The sequence below is a fragment of the Hoplias malabaricus genome, chromosome Y, assembly GCF_029633855.1.
Source record: "Hoplias malabaricus isolate fHopMal1 chromosome Y, fHopMal1.hap1, whole genome shotgun sequence".
NCBI classification, from domain to species: Eukaryota; Metazoa; Chordata; class Actinopteri; order Characiformes; family Erythrinidae; genus Hoplias; species Hoplias malabaricus.
In genome coordinates this window covers 10,179,844-10,197,517 of record NC_089820.1, presented here as the reverse complement: position 1 = coordinate 10,197,517, position 17,674 = coordinate 10,179,844, and the positions used below count along the sequence as shown (strand labels likewise).

The window sequence follows — 17,674 nt, the reverse complement described above, 5'->3', positions numbered from 1 at the left end:
CTCTCATTTTCATAATGTTTCGATAACACCAAGCTTTCTGTACAGGCCCCACACTCTTCTTTATTAAAGCTCAGGTTTATGCTTTTCAAGTCTGTGTCCATTAGAGCTTCAAGAAATGCTTCTCAGAAATCTTTTTTTTTTTTTTTTTTTTTTTTTTTTTTAAGGGTAAGAGTGTTCCATGAATTTTCCTTTTCAGGCTGCTGGGGACTAGTGCCTCTCTATCCTTCACGCTTCCTCACTCATGATTCCCTTTTGATCGCATCAGCCATATTCCCTCTGCTCTGTTCTCCATTCACTTGCTCACTGCTTTCTCTGGTTTTACATTTTCTCAATTATCAAATATTAAAGCCATATATATTATCATGATATATTATGTTTTAGGGGTTAGCATAGCACACGGAGGCTCTCAGACATGCTGACGTACGCACCTCTCTATGGAGCTGTGCATCAGGTGAATGTTGGTTGGTTGGCTGGTAGCTATATTATGTTTTGTATGTTACCCTGCCCCCATTCAATTGTACACACTGATGTCACTTAAAAGTATGATTGCTGACATCTATACAAATGCCTGCATATGATATAGATGTGACATGTGATAATTTAGACATTCCTATTCTGGACACTGACAGATATTTCATCTGTGCTTTTTCGAGGGGCTTTTTGATCAGCTGGAATCCTGTGTTGTTTGTTGTAGTTTGTCAGAATGAGGAAAGAGTTTCCAAAACCCTTCAAACTCAGAGGCTGAATTTGATGCCACTTCCTTTCTGACCCCAGGACCACAAAGCGTCAACCAGGGAGGTTATATCACAAAGGTGTACAATGTGAGTGAGAGAGAGAGATTCTCTCGTTTTCTCACCTCTCATTCTCTGCACACTCACTGTAAACACACCCTCTCCATCTCTCACACTAAGGATACATCTAGACTTTCTCACACACACACACACACACTCTCCGCATTCACTCTGTTCACCCTCTCACCTGTTCCGTCAGGTGTGGAGCGGACATATGTGGGCAGCATTTTGACAGAAGCTGATTGGTGGGTATCTCTTGACAGTCCTCTGCCCATCTCCCTCTCCATCCTCCTCTTGACGTCCAACAGCTGGTCCCGGCTCAGCCGCAGCGTGTCCAGGACATGCTGGCGCTCAGCTTGCTGCTCAGCCAAGCGGAAGGCCACCGCTGTTACCATGGCAGCACCTTTCCCACTGCCGTCCTCAGAACGCAAGAACCTCACATCACAGTCCGGAACCAAGCGTCGCACCATCTTATGCAGCCGCCGAGCAAACCTGAACAGAGAGTGAGAGATTGTTAGGAAAAAGAAAGAAAAATAAAAAACAGTATTTATGGAGAGGAGAATGAAAGTAGAAAAGAGAGGGAGAGAATGCTCAACTCATCTTTATTTAAAGAGCACTTTGTACATAATGTTGTTGTTTGTTAAAGATGAGTTTGAGTCAAAAAAAAAACAATAAAGAGAAATAAATAAACAAAACTAGTAAAACAAAGCAAAAGTCTGATGCTGGGTTGAAAGCCAAGGATTAAAAAAAAAAGGGGTTTTAAAATAAGTTTTAAAAATGGATAGTGAGGAAGCCTGCCTCATATATAATAGTAGGCTATTCCACAATTTCGGCTCAGCAATTGAAAAGGCTCTATCCCCTCTGAGCTTACGTTTCGACCTTGGCACCCCCAGGAGCAGCTGATCAGCTGACCTGAGACACCGAGCAGAGATGCAAGTATGTAGCTGCTCAGCGAGGTAAGGTGGGGTGAGTCCATTTAAAGTCATCCTTTTGCCAAAGGTGCAAATGTTGTTTCAAGCTTTTGTATGAAGATTAAACAAACAAGGGGTTTACTCTTTGAATACTGGACACATTGAAGACTATAATGAAACTCCACACATCTGCTGTAAAATAATTATCAGTTAAAGAAGTAGATAATGCCATGTCTAGCTCTGAACACTGGGGTTTATAAACAATCATCATTCCTCCTTCATAAATAAAGATTAACTACAATGAGGTCTTATTTATTTCTTGAGAATGACTTAAAAAAAAGAGGTTTCTAAGCATTGCTCCAACTAACAAGAGACATCAAGTTCAATCCTGGGTCAAGACCTAGTCATTCCACACCAAGAAAGCATAACTGGTCCAGACCTCACTGTGGTTAATGAGAGATGCCAACATTGCCATGTCTTGAATGCTAAAAAAAAACTTGCATATATTATTCTCCTCTAAGCATGTTAAGACATCCAGTAATATTTTGTTTTCACCAGATCGGGAAAAAACATGTCATAGTAGAAGCATGTGCTTACACTCACCCTCTCAGCTTTGAGGCATTGTAATTCTTCTGACCAACAGCAGATGCTCATTAGCCAGTGAATTTTGCGGCTGGTGGTAGCCTAGTAATGACGGCCTGTTTTCCTGAGCTGTCACAACACTAAGGCAGCTCTCTACAATGCTGAACTATATAATGTCATATAATAAAATTGTAGATAACTTTGAGATTTCCTCATCTAGCGTACATAATATCATTAAACGTTTCAGAGAATCTAGAGAATATCTATATGCAAGGGACAAGATCCAAAATCATTTATTGGCTACCTGTGATATTCAGGTACTCAGATGGAAATGCATAGAAAAAATCACTGAATGGGTTAAAAAGTTAAAAAGATCAAATTCAAAAATGCATGTCCACTACCTTCTCCAAGTCCAAGCTCATTTAAGATGAACTGAGGCAAAGTGGTAAAGTGTCTTGTGGTTCTCAAAAAGACCATCCACCTTGTTATAAGTGCACAGTAAAGAAAGACAGCATGTGGCTGTGATGGCCTATGGTCCACACTGATCACTGAACAAATTATAAACAGCTATATTTCATAGATTTGTTTATTTGTACAGATTTTTAGCCCATAACGCTGATTAGGAGAAGAATTCAGCCCAGGTTTTTCCTGTAATCTTTCATTAGAGCCCTGGACCTTGCTTCGTATTTCCAATTACAACCATCAGTTCTCGTAACGCTGTTTCTGTCTGCTGATTGGCTCAGTGTTGTGCTTTGAGATCATCACTGCACAATGGCTCCTAATGAGCTGATGAGCAGCTGCAGAGAAATGGCTGCACATGCCCTGGTCACTGCAGTTCCTCCTTGTATTATTTTGAGTAGGGATGGACAGTTTTTGTGAAAGAAAGAAAGAAAAGAAAGCATGATAGAAAAAGAAAGAAAGGGAAAGATAGAAAGATAAAGATAGAAAAAAATAAAAAAGAAAGGAAACAAAAGAAAGAAAGAAGAAAAGAAAAGAGATAGAAAGTGATAGAAAGAAAGTGAAGGAAAGAAAAAGAAAGAAAAAAGAAATAGATCAAGAAAGAGAAAGAAAGGGAAAGAATGACAGAAAAATTAAGAAAGGGAAAGATAGAAAAAAAGAAATAAAAAAAGAAAAGGGAACAATAGAACGATAAAGAAAGAAAAAAGACAGGGAAAGAGATAGAAAGAGAAAGAAAAAAGAAAGAAAGATGGGGAAATGTATGAAGAAAAAGAAAGAAAGAGCAGAGGATGCTATTAAATGGAGGAATATGAACAGTAATTAAAGAGCTAGAGAGCTGTTGTCATCATTTAAAATATGTTTACCTTCTCCTGTAAAAGCTACTACCTTGGAGATACCAGCTATTGTTTAGACAGGGATAATATATAGACTGTACTGTACAAACTTAATACAGTATAAAATACAATAAAGAACTCACTTATACATTATTCTATCTAATTAACTAGTAAACTTTAGTATGTACATATTATACTCAATATATTTAAATTAAATATGGAATAACATTAAATTAACCTTACAGTTAAAACCACACTGATTTAATATGAAATAAATGTGCTTGTTATAAAAGTCACTTTCTTTTTTTGTTTTAAATCATGACATTAACTGTCTCTACAGTATTTACTCTTTCATTTTTTATCATATCTGTAATTTCTGTAAAGCACTTTGAGCTGCATGTGTAAAATGTGCTATGCAAATAAAGATTAATAAAAAGGAAGTCCACTATATTATTGGGCATTGGGTCAGACTCACTGTGGGTGGTTTTTGTAGACAGAGCCGTCTACTCCAATGGTGGTTCGCAGTCTTTCCGCTGCCTTGTTGTCTCGGATCTGTCGCAGGACGGCAGCTAGCGAGGCTGCACACAGGTGAGCGGCACGAGTGGACACTATCTGACAGACACGCTGGACCACCACACAGTCTTGAGGAGAGGGATCTAGCCCCAGGCCTCGCAAGACCTGCTCTGCATACACTAGACCCTCCTTATCCCTGCAAAACACAAACACACACTTCAGAGAGGAGCCCATTTTAACCACATTAAACAGCTTTATTCTGAGAATATGCACCTCATGTGGTGAACAGTGGAGAACTGTCATTAAAACAATGATTATTCTCCCTACTCACTAGTCCATTCATTACTCACTTTAATGCACTACAGAACAAAATTCAAATTCAAAGAGTAGTGAACGATTTTCAAAAAGAACTGATTTTTTTTTTAAACCAAACATTGCCGTGTATTTTTTGTATCCTACATCCTCTAGGGTACAAGTCATAGATGGTAGCTCATCTGTTGCTACAAAGTTTGTGCTGATCGTCCTCTAATCTTTCATCAGTGGACACAAGACTCTGCCCACAGGATGCTGTTGGCTGGATGTTTTTTGGTTGGTGGACTACTTTCAATCCACTAGTGACACTGAGGGCTATAAAAACTGTGTCTGATCCACTCATACCAGCACAACACACACTAAAGCACCACCACATCAGTGTCATTGGCGCACTGAGAATGATCTACCACCAAAATCATACCTGCTCCTTGGTGGTCCTGTGAGGGTCCTGACCATTGAAGACCAGGGTGAAAGAAAGAGGACAAACAATGTATACATAGCAACAGATGGACTCCAGCCTGTAATTGTAGAACTACAAAGTGCTCCTGTACATTCATTATCTGTGACCGCTTATCCAGTTCAGGGTCCCGGTGGGTCAAGAGCGAGCTCCTGTACATATTAAAGAGATTTTAAAAGTCCACTTTGCAAGTTGATTTGTATGTATGAATTTAAAAGAATCTGAACATCATCTTAAACTTTTTACAGTGCTGTTTTAGAGGAGTATAAAAACGTGAATTTAAAAACATTTTTTAAACCATTTTTTAAAAATTCCTAATACCTACATATAAAGTGCTGAGTGAACTTTTAAAATCTTTAACAATATTTACATACCACATTTTTTCCCATAATATGAGCTGTTTTCTGCCCCTTTAACAGCATCTTTAAATAGCAGTGTTAGTCCTCCAGAGTTTATCCTTCTACCTCAGTTAACACATTCGATTCAGCTCAACAGCTAATTAAGAAACACTAAGTGTTAGAAGAGAAAAAAAACAGCTTTCTCAGTAGCACTGCACAGCTTGACAGTACTGCTGTAATATTTTAGACTCTTAGAACGCTCTTTATTTACTTTCTAAACTGGTGAAACTTAGAAACAGAGGCATGAACTCACTGCTTGTCAAAGTGTGCTACAAAGTGAACATGGGTTCCGTACACCGGCACCAATTAAAGAGTATAAGACAAAGATGTCTTTGGCCAAATTATTCTAAATATATTTTCCACATCATTGATAATAATTACCAGCATTTGCCCCAAATAAGTTTTGAAAAACCTGATAAGAATAGGAGTTCAAGCCAGAAATAGGACATAAACATTCACATCTAGTGGAACATGTGCTTTAACTGGATACTGATACAGTAAAAAACAAAGTCAACAAAATCAGGAATAATCAATTGCAGGAGAGGACAATGTCCTTTTTGTAAAACTTTCTTCTTCCCAGAATATTTTTTCAAATGAACAGGCATATTTACTCAATTCAATACCAAAATTTTATGTCAAAAATAACTTAAATCACTCCCACTACAGCACAGCCTAGTGGACAAAGAAAAATAAATAAATAAAACTATTTGATTCGGTAATATTTATTATACGCTATTATCACCCAACCATTACGAGATATTTACGTGCCATCTTAATGCAATACATCTTCACAAATGCTGTTATTGAGTGTATTTTTGTACATGATGAATTTAAGATCTATTTTAACATAATACGTATCGTTACTTATGAAATATTTACTACAAAATACATCAAAACTAAATCAAAAAAGAAAACAAAACTGGCCTTCTCTGATTCTATTTGAGATTCCTGAACACTCCACGTTTTCATAAGACTCTAGAACATAAACAGCAGCAGCAACAGCATCAGCAGTCGGTTCTATAATGCTACTGTATTTGGGATTGCTGAGAAACACGGATGTATGCGTTAGTGGAAAATCAGTGGAGTTCGCTGGGTAATGCTACGACAACAACATGCCACCCCTGAATGCCAGCAAAATATCAATCAAAGCAATCATGGTTACAGCCACTAAACACCGTGGGGGGGGTGCCACATGCTGTCTGCCACAGCTGAGCAGACTGTCAACATCTAGCCTTAAAAGGTCTTGTCTTCTTTAAAAGAGTCATGCCACTTCCTGCAGTGTGTGATCAGATGGCTTCTCAAAAAACACATTTATCACACTGAAAGGCAAAAAAACAAAAAAGTTGAAGAGGACGAAGAAGAGGATGACAAAGAAGACAGCTGTAGAGACCTTGCTGCAGGTATTGAATGCACAACATCGAAAGCAGCTCCTAATGATCTGAGTGGACGTGCGACAACTGGCATGCATGAACAAGCAGGAACATCATTTTTAATGATGGTTATTACTCCACATGCACACTGACCTCTCTTAGGGTAAGATACATTGTGTGCAAGACCTCAGCAATGACGCAAATCAAGCCACACTTGTACCTTCTTTGAATACATCCTATGTGACACACACAGTATTGAAGGGCACTTACTTTTGATTCTCTATGGCAGAGACATAGCTGGTGTTGAAGTGTCCAGTGACTAGAAGATCTGGCGTTGTGTGGCCTTGAAACACCAGCCCCTCTCTGGCCATCTTCACCAGGATGATCCGCACTAGCTCTCCCATATACATCCCACTGATCATCTTCTCAAAACTACAGGAGCACACAAGCAAAATTTGTGAAGTTTTAGTAGAACATTTAATAAAATTATTGTGTGTAGAGTGGAACATCCTAGAGCAACTGCACATGAGCAAGTTCACTATGGCCAGTGCTAAATGACTGTGATCCATGTGTAGTATAAAGCCTTCCGAGAAGAATATAAGCAGGATCCAAATATTTAGTTGTATAGTGAAGGTAATTACAGACAATGCATCCAACTTCTGTGACTGACAGTTAAAATAGTAAAAATAAAACATTGTAGATGTAATCGAAATGCTAAAAGCATACCAAAAAGAATGGGAGCTGTTTAAAAAAAAAAAAAATGCTGTCTCTGTGTGCGTGTGTGCCACAAAAAAAATAATAATAATAAAATAAAAACCCTCCAGTGTGTGTGTTTGTGTATGTGTTGCTGATGACACAAAAGGGAATTGATTGGACACCCCTCCTTCTCTCCAGGTCCTCTAATGACAAAATTAATCAAAAACGAAATCAAACAAACAGCATAAGGAAAATGAATACATAAATATTCATTCATATTTATTGCACTAGATGATGAGGACAGATTATAAAGTCACTACTGGAATACTAAGAACTAGTCGTACTGTAATTTGGCAGGAATAATGGTGTTTAATATCTATTCTACCATTTACTAAATGACAAGTAGTTTTGACCATTGTAGTACTGCCTGGACAGAGAGCAAATTGAACCTGTGTCCAGTTCAAAAACTGAGAGGGGGGTGGTTTTAAATGGTCATGTAGCAATTAAACACAGCAAAAAAAAAAACCTGATTTCAATCTACAACAGTAACTACTTCTGAAGAGGTGATGAAGGGGGAAAAGGTAACGTAGCCCTTCAATTCACAGTTCATAACCCTGAAAAAAAACTTTGTTAATTTAGTGCCATTCATTCATTCCCTTCACAAATGAATTGTGGTTTCTGTCAAAAATAGAATCAAAGTTAAACATGCAGTCACAAAAGAACAAAAGGGTTTCTGGGGGATTTTCTGATCCAGACAGAAATTTTTATAACTCACTTTAAAGCAGGGCAGCTGTAAGGATTTTTCACTGTACTGTTTCACTTCTGTGCTTTCCTGTTTTCATCTCATCATGTTTGTACTGAGTGTCCCACCCATTTCCTTAGTGAAATATCAGACAGTCATATTACTGACATCACAGGTGGTGTATATATATATATATATATATATATATATATATATATATATATATATATATATATATATATATATATATATATCTCCTGTGACTGGAGTCTGGTTTTGTCCTTCATACATTGTAGTGTAAAGTCACTTTGCATCGCCTTCCCTAACGCAATACCACTGCCTTCTATGACCCAGGTGGACTTTTAGCACTGGGCATGGTGACGTTGTTCATGTGCAACAGCTCCAGAGCATTTTTGGGTAAAGTAAAAGTACTTAAATTCAGAGTTGGGCAGCACAGCGGCAGCAGGTAGTGTCACTGTTACACAGCTCCAGGGACCTGGAGGTTGCGTGTTCAAGTCCCGCTCCGGGTGACAGTCTTTGAGGAGTTCGGTGTGTTCTTCCCGTGTCCGTGTGGGTTTCCTCCGGGTGCTCCGATTTCCTCCAATAGTCCAAAAACACACATTGGTAGGTGGATTGGTGACTCGAAAGTGTCCATAGATGTGACTGTGTGTGTTGCCCTGTGAAGGACTGGCGCCCTCTCCAGGGTGTATTCCTGCCTTGCACCCAATGATTCCAGGTAGGCTCTGGACCCACCCCGACCCTGAACTGTATAAATGGTTAAAGATAATATATATATAAATGAATGAATGAATGAATAAAGTTGCTGTTGGTCTACAGCCTACCCAGGATCACTGGACACAATGGAGGAATCTCACACACTCACATTCAGTAACACACATACATGTGGACACTTTTTCACAGCCATTTCACCTACCAACGTGTGTTTTTAGATTGTGGGTGGAACCTAGATAAAACCCACACAGGAGGGACACCCACCAATCTCCTCACAATCAGTGAGCCAAGACAAGGCTGCAACCACAACCTCACCTGATTTTGTGTGGCAACCACACTACCTATACATTTCTCTACCTGTACATATGTGCATTTCCACTACTTCATACTAACTGTTTTGGTACCGTTGAATGTCTGTGCCTTAAACTCCATAAATATAAATTGTTACTTAACATTTAGTACTCTATAATTAACACAATGGTATTAAATAAAGCAGTACATCACTTCAAGTTTAGTGATGCACGATATAATCGGCTGCCGATATGTGTACATTTTTAGTTATTTTTATAGGTCTGCTATTGGAATTTTAGCCGATATTACAACCAATAACTTGAATATGCACTGACGCCTCTCTGCCGTGTGGACGTTTTTTACAGTTTCTGCAAATAACAGTTTCTGGGATTCAATTTCTCTGTGGTGAAAAGCAATTTAAAATATCAGCAACACTCAGTACACACACACACACAGATAGTGGTGTAAATACATATACAGCAGGTTAAATGACAGAAAGATACTCTCAGCCACCACAGTCCAGAAGCCCTTCTTATATAAAACACATGAACATGGATATAGTCATTCAGCATCTGAATTTATTGATGATAAACGATTACAAACTCTGGCTCAAATACACTCTCTCTCTCGCTCACTTGGAACTGATTTATGTTGCTCTCTCCCTCACTCTTCAAAAGTAACCCAGTGCTGCACTAATTAGTGCACCTCTAGAAACCATTCATAAGGAACCCGCAGAAAATATTTGATTAAAAATATAAATAAACTATAACTAATATATTTAAAAGATAAAATTTAAAACTACAGAAATGTAAAAATGCTGAAGAAATGGATTGTCCTATGACAACATATGATAATTTTTTTTTTTTCCTTTAATCCAATGTGAATTTGCTTTCATTTCAAAAAGATGATATTATCAGTTATTAATATCGTTATCGGCTACTTCAAGGTGCTAATTATCGGTTATTATATGAGACCAAAAAATTCAGTATCAGTGCATCCCTACCCAAGATCACTTTGCCTGATGCCAAGTGTAAATGAAGCAATTTTGGGGTGTGTTCAATCACCTTTGTGAATGAGAACTTATCATCCAACATTAGTACCTGACCTGGCAAATACACTTAAAAAAATGTATGAGATGTACACATTGTCCAGCACTAATGGAATGGTGGCCTATATTCAATAAAACTTTGCAAATGACATTCTGACCAGACGGAAAACACAGGAGTGGTTTGGTGATTCTCTAATGGTAATAGAGGTTTCAGTAGTGTTGCCAATGCCATGTAAGTATCTGTATGTCACTTACAGCTGTTTTCCTGGGTTCAGTGAGCCGGCATCAATCTCGCGGTCGAAATCTGTGCGAAGGTCATCGAGGGTGCCATCATCTCCAAACGCTCCCCACTCCATATTCACACACATCCGCCCCTCATCCCCCTCCACCAGCTCCATATTCCGCATCTCCTCCATGTAGCAGGCATTGGTTCCTGTACCTGCAGAAACACAGAAAACCTCAGCTGATTTTTATTGGATGTAATGTCACTTCTGCTATGGATCATTAAAAATACAGAAAAGGTGAGGGAAAAGGGGGAAATGGTAGAGAGATAGTACAGAGAGAGAGAGAGAGGAAAAAATAGAATGCAAATTAGATTTGCAAGTCTCAGAGATGACTAACCTACTATAAGGCCAATCTCACAGTGATGATCATCATAACCACAGGTCATCATGGTGCCAACTGTGTCATTGATTACAGCTACAATGTCAATGTCAAAGTCCTGGTAGACGAAGAAAAGCAGACAAGCAGAGTTTGGAAACTTTGATAACTACAAATCTTAACCATAAGAAATCTTAGACCAGACAATCTTGACCTCATTTTCAATCTCTCTTGATATGAGAGGGCCAGCAAAATTGCTTTGAGTTTTCTGTATTCTTACCCCTCTCTTCCTAATGGCCTTCCTTAGAAGACCTACGACATCCTTGCCCTCCACTCCACTTGACTTGAAGCCCTTGGTCCATGACACTAGAATACTCTGCAGAGAGACAAAGGCACAAACATGAAAATGGGTCAAAAGTCAGCTTCAACAATTTTTACAGGAAAGGGAAAAGCAAAGGCTCACTAAATTCTGTGCAAAGAACTCCAGATAGCCATTGCCTCCAGCCCACCGCCTCCCAAACCCAATCCCTGATCATCTCAGAGTACTTGTGCATCACTGCATGTCCTTGAAGTACTGGCCCAATTAAGCATCAGACTTTCAGAAAACTGACAAAACCTCATAATTTATAATGAATGAATAAGACAAAAAGTACAGATCAACATTTTCCAACACCACACATTAGTTGTAAATTAAGGGACACATGGGTCCACCCTCCTCGTTTGGGAATCTCAGTAGGAAGGAATGGTACATTTCTATGCTGTTATAATTGCAAAGGCTGATTAAATAGAGACAGGGAGCTCAGGTTATTTTGTTTACCTCCCTTGAAGTTTAATATCCCCATTACAATTATTTATTTACACTATTCAACCTCAAAAAAAGAGAGAAAGGTATAACTATAATATGGCATTCTCTCAAAAGACTGCTGTAAGGCATGTGCTCCCCCTACATGAATTTCTGAAGAGTTTATGAATAATAGGTTTGACAGACACACTGTCCACTACAGATTATTCAAAACCTAGGAATTTAAGATTAGCAACATCTATGCATCATTTTATAATTGGAGATAAAATTGTTTTCGTGATTGAAAATAGTGGTTCTATTCAGGGGGGACAAAATCAGACTTGTTAGTTTTATTGTAACGTGAATAAGGTCTATGGGTTTGAAATTGCAACAAATGATTACTGGGGTTTGTTAAAACTCTGCAGATTTTCTCTGATTTAATCAAACCCTGGAGTGATTGCGCTGCAAATAAGGGTTTGTTAATCAATGGTGAACGCTGCTATTAGCTCCCTGGCATGTACTAGAGATGTTTAAATGAACCAAACACTCCTTTGCTTTGATCTGTAGAAAAAGTGTTATTTCTGAAGCTGTCTTGATACAGGAATGTGGCTTTCCATGTCTTCAGGAGTCTCTGATAGAACTGATATTTTCAATTTGACAAGAAGCCTGAGGTGTGTTTTAAGGTCATTTTAAACACACATCAGTTATATTGTGAAGGATTGTTGAAAGATTTGTGCAATACATTCTAGACCATGTTCTTCTCAATTTTCACAAACTTCACATAATATAACCACAAAAAGGTCATGAATATGACCCAGACACCCAAAAAAACTACATAAATCCAAATGAGTATAACATGATCCAGAAAGCTTAATGGATGTTATCAATTATTGCTGCCAAATGGGGGTCGTAAAATCTGATCAATCACTTGGTTTGATGTCTAATCTGTCAGTGTGAATGCTAAACAAAACAAAACTAAAAAGCAACATTAGCAGCTCAAATGAATGTTAATTTTAAGCAGCACAGTGTGAACAGTTTTGTAGCTGTGGTAGCCTTCCTCTTCTACTACTGGGCTATCAGCCCCCACAGTTAATTATCTGTTTGCTTTGTGTTTTGTTATATCCCTCTCCTCACCTCATCCAGTTTGGTCTGCCGGCAGGGGAAGGAGAAAGTGAATCCTAGAGGCAGTTTCTTGTCTTTGATGCCCATTTTCTCCATGAAATTGGCCAGGCACTCAGCAATGTGGTCAAAGAGCTTGTCAACAGAAAGAGAAAATTTAGAAACAAATATTGGCTTTATCTGAACCTCCTGCAAGCCCTCAATGCCACTAGTTAACTTTCATCTTTGTGCTAGTTTCATAATTTTGAGGAAAACATAACCTTGTACTGTATAACACTGTGGCAATTAAAAAACAAAAAACCTTTTGGCTGTGACAGGTAAAGGGAATAAATCTGTGCTAAATGTATAACAATATAACACTGAAGCAATAAAACATAACTGTTATTGAGAATAACACTGACATTCACAGGAGCAGAACCTCCACATAATGCTTCATACGTTTTCATAAAAAACACCCTTTTTCTCTGAAACTAAAGCATTATATTTTCATAGTTTTATAAGTATTTAACATAGTTTAGCAATATGCTTTGCTCTGCCAATTGTACTTTTTCTTTAACAGGGCAATCAACATTTTTTAACACCTCCCAAATGTCTCCCGAAACAAATCCTTTGTTTTTGTTCATAAAAGGTTTTAAATGGAAGCAAGTGCTTTGCTCTCTTTAGTAAAACAATTTAAAAGGCAGGCTTATTGAAAATAACTACAAAAAATAAATAAATAAATAAATAACTTTACTGTGAAAAAAATATTTTTAATTATTTCACTCAGAAATGGAAGGTTAGAGATTGGACTGTAACTGTTAAAATCCCAAGAATCGTTATTATGCTTTTGTCATTATTCTCAATTAGTTATTCCTTATAATTAAATGTTTTTCATTGGTATAACTGTGTCCTGAAAAGTGCCTGGTTCCAATGAATAACGTCTAACACGTTTACACAATGGCTGTCGATTATTATTATTATTTTTTTTTTTTTTAAATGGAACAGGATCCAACAAAGACATAAAAATAATAAAAAAAAATTGTGTCAAAGTCACTGGTTAATTTAAGACTGAAAAAACGTGATAAATCATAAAGAATTAAAACTCTTGGGTTGTGCTGAAGCATGACTTTCAGACATGTTTTCAAATACTAGTCCCAGCACACTTCTTATTCAGGCATTGAAAATGCTCATCACTGTGGCTCTAATTATGTCAAATGCATTCAGTGCAGGCTCAGAACATTTTTCCCCTGAAAGGTCAGTTGTGTTGTTATTGAACATAGACCATGCTTAATTACCAATACATTCAAACACTGCATACTTTAATTTTGATGTTTATCGCTTTTCTTTGATGCTTATTAAGGATTACTGTTGCTATGATAAAAACCAAACCCTTTAAAAACCTTGAGCAGCCACAAGAGAATTATTAGAAATAGGATTTTTTTTTTTTCATTATTATCCTCCATTAAAGCCCTGCAGAATGTAAAATCAAATAAAAGGAAACAAATCTAAGAAAATTGAGAGAAAATATTTATGGACACCCCTATGTGCATAATAAAATAAAACAACATTCAAAAACCCAAATTAGAATATGTAACTTCAAATAACTGTAGATTTAACTTATTTGGGAAAAAGTATTTTAAAATGCTGAAAGAAAGACTGATGAATATATTTCAGAAAAGTGTACAAAAAGACCCAAATAGAATAAATCAAATGAGCACCTTTTCTGATACACCTTCTGCCTTACATGAAGTTATACAACATATGCTCTCAATTTTGCATATTATCAAAACATATTCAGATGTTTTTAATGGTGTTCGAATGGTTTTTAAAATGTCTTGTTTTGAATAAAGAATCAATGCCTGATTAATGAAATGTATGTCTGTATCAAACTACATTCATATTCAAAAAGTTGGAAACAACTGGTCAAATGACACTGATTTGAAATTAAATGTTAAATGACATACAGTCCACAAAATAATTGTGCGCACAGCTTCTAAATAAATATTTCTTTATATAACTTGGAAAAATGAAACAGCTGTTATACAGTAGTTGTGTATTGAAATGTGCAGAAGCATGTTCCTTATGAATGTGTATTTTTAATTCAGGAAATCAAGAAAACAATTTTTTTTTCCATAAAATGTTTAGACATACCTCTGCTCCGCTACCCCTCATCAGGGTTTCTGGAATGGCATAGATTTGGTTCTCCATTTCCACTTTTTGTTTGCCATTAGCAGATACCTTTACGAGCAGGATGCGGAAATTAGTCCCTCCAAGGTCCAGTGCAAGGAAATCACCACTTTCTGCAAAAAATAAACAACCAAGAAGGTGAAGTCTTGTGAATGTTTTCTCATCAGAAGCAGCAGCAACCAAAAATAAAATGAGAATTCCCTTTGGAATGGATCCGATTTTTCTTGCGAATATCTGTCCCGCCTACTTTTTTCCAGATCTTTAAATATTTCATTTACAAACATAGGGATGGTTTCCCAGACAATAATTAAGCCTAGTCCTCGACTACTTTGCATTTTGAATTTTGATTTTCCATTGAAAAGAGGACATAGTCTAGGACTAAGCTTAATCCCTCTCTAGAAAAAAAAAAACTAAGAGAAATAGATACAGTTGTCACAATAGATACAAGATACAGTTGTCAAATAATCATATTAAGGCTTTGCTAGACTCAGAGAATTCTTTGAAAACAAAAAAACTTATATCTGGGGTTAAGCTAACACATTTTCCACAATAACAACAGTGAGATATGTCTTTGCTTTTTAGGCCCTCTGATATTTATTGACAGAATCATGAATTCTGCATTACACAAGAATGTCCCACCAATGAACTGTAGTTCAAGTGCATTTTTGTTATACAGCAAGAGCACCATCTGAAGTACGAGAGCAAGGTCACTTCTAAATGGCTAAAGCAAACAAGACTAAAGACTTGAAGTAGCCTAGTGAAATCCCCAACACTGCAATGGGAATGTAATTTGACTGTTCATGCTTGAGCGCGCCTCTGTGTGGTTGGAGGTAAGCAATTCCGCAAAGCAGAACAGACAAAAATTCCTCCATAGCAATGTGAAGAACAGTCACAAACTGCTGCTAAAAATGTTGCTCAACCAGTTTTTTTTGCTTTTAGGAATTCCTATATGCATCAGTTGATATAAGGTATTTTCTGATGACAGTAAAGGAAACTATCAATTAAAAATTCAGTTTCTTCTCTTCTATTTTGTATGAGGACCTGCAACACTTTACTGTGACAAATTTCTATAAAAAAATGTAAAAACCAGTCAGAGACAAATCCAGAGTAAACAGTTCTGTGATGTTTCAGCTTACAAACTAATAGTTTCTACAATACCTATTTTTCAATCATTTTATTATGACAATCTCATCAGACTTTTCACTTTGGTATGCTGTAAATTCTCTGGATTTATTCTCTTGAACATATAGCATGTATGAAGAGTATAAAAGGAATTTATAAACATCACTTCCTTCCCCAATTAAAGCACTTAATGCTTTAGACATTTGAATTTTAAAAAGATCAATGATTAGTCCACAAATGACTAAATATCCTCTGCAACGGTGAGAGAAAATCAATCAAAAGTGATAAATTATCATCGTAAACAGCTACTTATATGCATTAAAACAGCCCACACTCACAGGAGATGAAAAACACCATGGCTAAATAACTATTTAAAACACACACGCACACAGACACACGTGATAAGAGGGCCTCAAAAGAAAAAATATATATATATAAATAATATTAATACAAGCAAATGGTGCTTTTAGAATTTTTGGATACAGGAACTTTAGGCATAGCACAAATATCAGTGTGGTTTTAGGTTATTAAAAATAACATTTTGAAGTTCTGAAAATATAGGGTTTTTTCTTTTTTACTTGTCATTTAGTGGACAAGCACAAACAGACCAGACGTCCATCTACAAACATTCGCTGTAATATTAACATCATTTTTTATTCATCTCATTTATTTTTAAGAATGCTGGTATTATGTATATTAATCCACTCTGTCTTCCCATTTTGCTTTTCCTGGTTTGACTGTTTAACATGCCACTGCAGCAGCACTTGAATAATATGCTGCATCATCTTCCGGTACTTCTGGTTTATCACGTAACTTCACTCCCACAAAACATCCATAACAACCCCATGCCTTTTACTCATCATCAGAAAAGTCAGCCCATTTCAGTAAAGATATACAAGGCAGCAATATAACGCTCAATGATCAAAGAATTGTCTTGGAGCTGAATGTCAAACATTGACAAAAATAAAAATATATATCTTTTGTTGCTTAGGTGTTCTTTAAGTAAGCCCACGGGTCTGAATCGCATGCCGAGAAGCGAGGACACTAACAGACACATATGTTACTGTCAGCACAACTGCTTTGTCTGCCTTGAATGCTTGGAGAGACAGACATGAAGTTCCCTGCGGATCATTTGGAGGGACTGAAGGTCAATGTCCAAGACACTATTTGGAAAACAGCACACATCCAACAGACAAAACGCATTGGAGAAAAGGGACGTTACTGGAGATTTGTTTTTGAGAGGAGAAGAAAGAAACAAAGAAAGATAAGGCACTGAAAGAGAGAGAAAGATGTGATAACGAATAAAAAAAAAATAGCTCCATTTGAACAAACAGTGCTATCAGAGAGAGTGAGTGCACTCTAACGCAACAATAAGGAACTGAGCCAATGACAAAAAGCAAACAAAGATTTGGAGACTCTTCTCTATCCATGGATTTTTATGAACATTCCACATAACTTCTCAGAGCTCTCTTAACAATTTCATATGATGAATTTACTACATGAAAACTACACAGTACAGATCTAATTGACTTTCATTCTCTGTAGTGCTCCATCTCTCTCATGATATTTTTAGATCTATGTAGACACACACACACACAATTAAAAGTAGAAGCCCACTCTTTTCAGCATTTAAGTAATTCTCCAGTGAATCTCCACCCCCATCTCAACCTCCTGTCATAGAAGCTGGTTGCAGTTTCTGCCTTTTATGTTCTAGGTAACCTTATGAGTTTTATAGACTTATGTATTTAAAA

The 17,674-nt window shown here is 37.0% G+C and overlaps 1 protein-coding gene across 1 annotated transcript in view; it reads right to left on the bottom strand.

Annotated features, from left to right (window-relative positions):
- Positions 1–17,674, bottom strand: part of LOC136677738 (hexokinase-2-like) — a 64,498-nt gene that overhangs the window by 35,854 nt on the left and 10,970 nt on the right. The window contains exons 3-10 of the mRNA XM_066655336.1: positions 14,766–14,914; positions 12,651–12,770; positions 11,016–11,111; positions 10,757–10,856; positions 10,391–10,574; positions 6,897–7,058; positions 4,052–4,285; positions 979–1,283 (exon numbers count right to left, since the gene is read on the bottom strand). Coding sequence (XP_066511433.1) covers positions 979–1,283; positions 4,052–4,285; positions 6,897–7,058; positions 10,391–10,574; positions 10,757–10,856; positions 11,016–11,111; positions 12,651–12,770; positions 14,766–14,914 — 1,350 coding nt within the window. The remainder of the gene's footprint in view (positions 1–978; positions 1,284–4,051; positions 4,286–6,896; positions 7,059–10,390; positions 10,575–10,756; positions 10,857–11,015; positions 11,112–12,650; positions 12,771–14,765; positions 14,915–17,674) is intronic.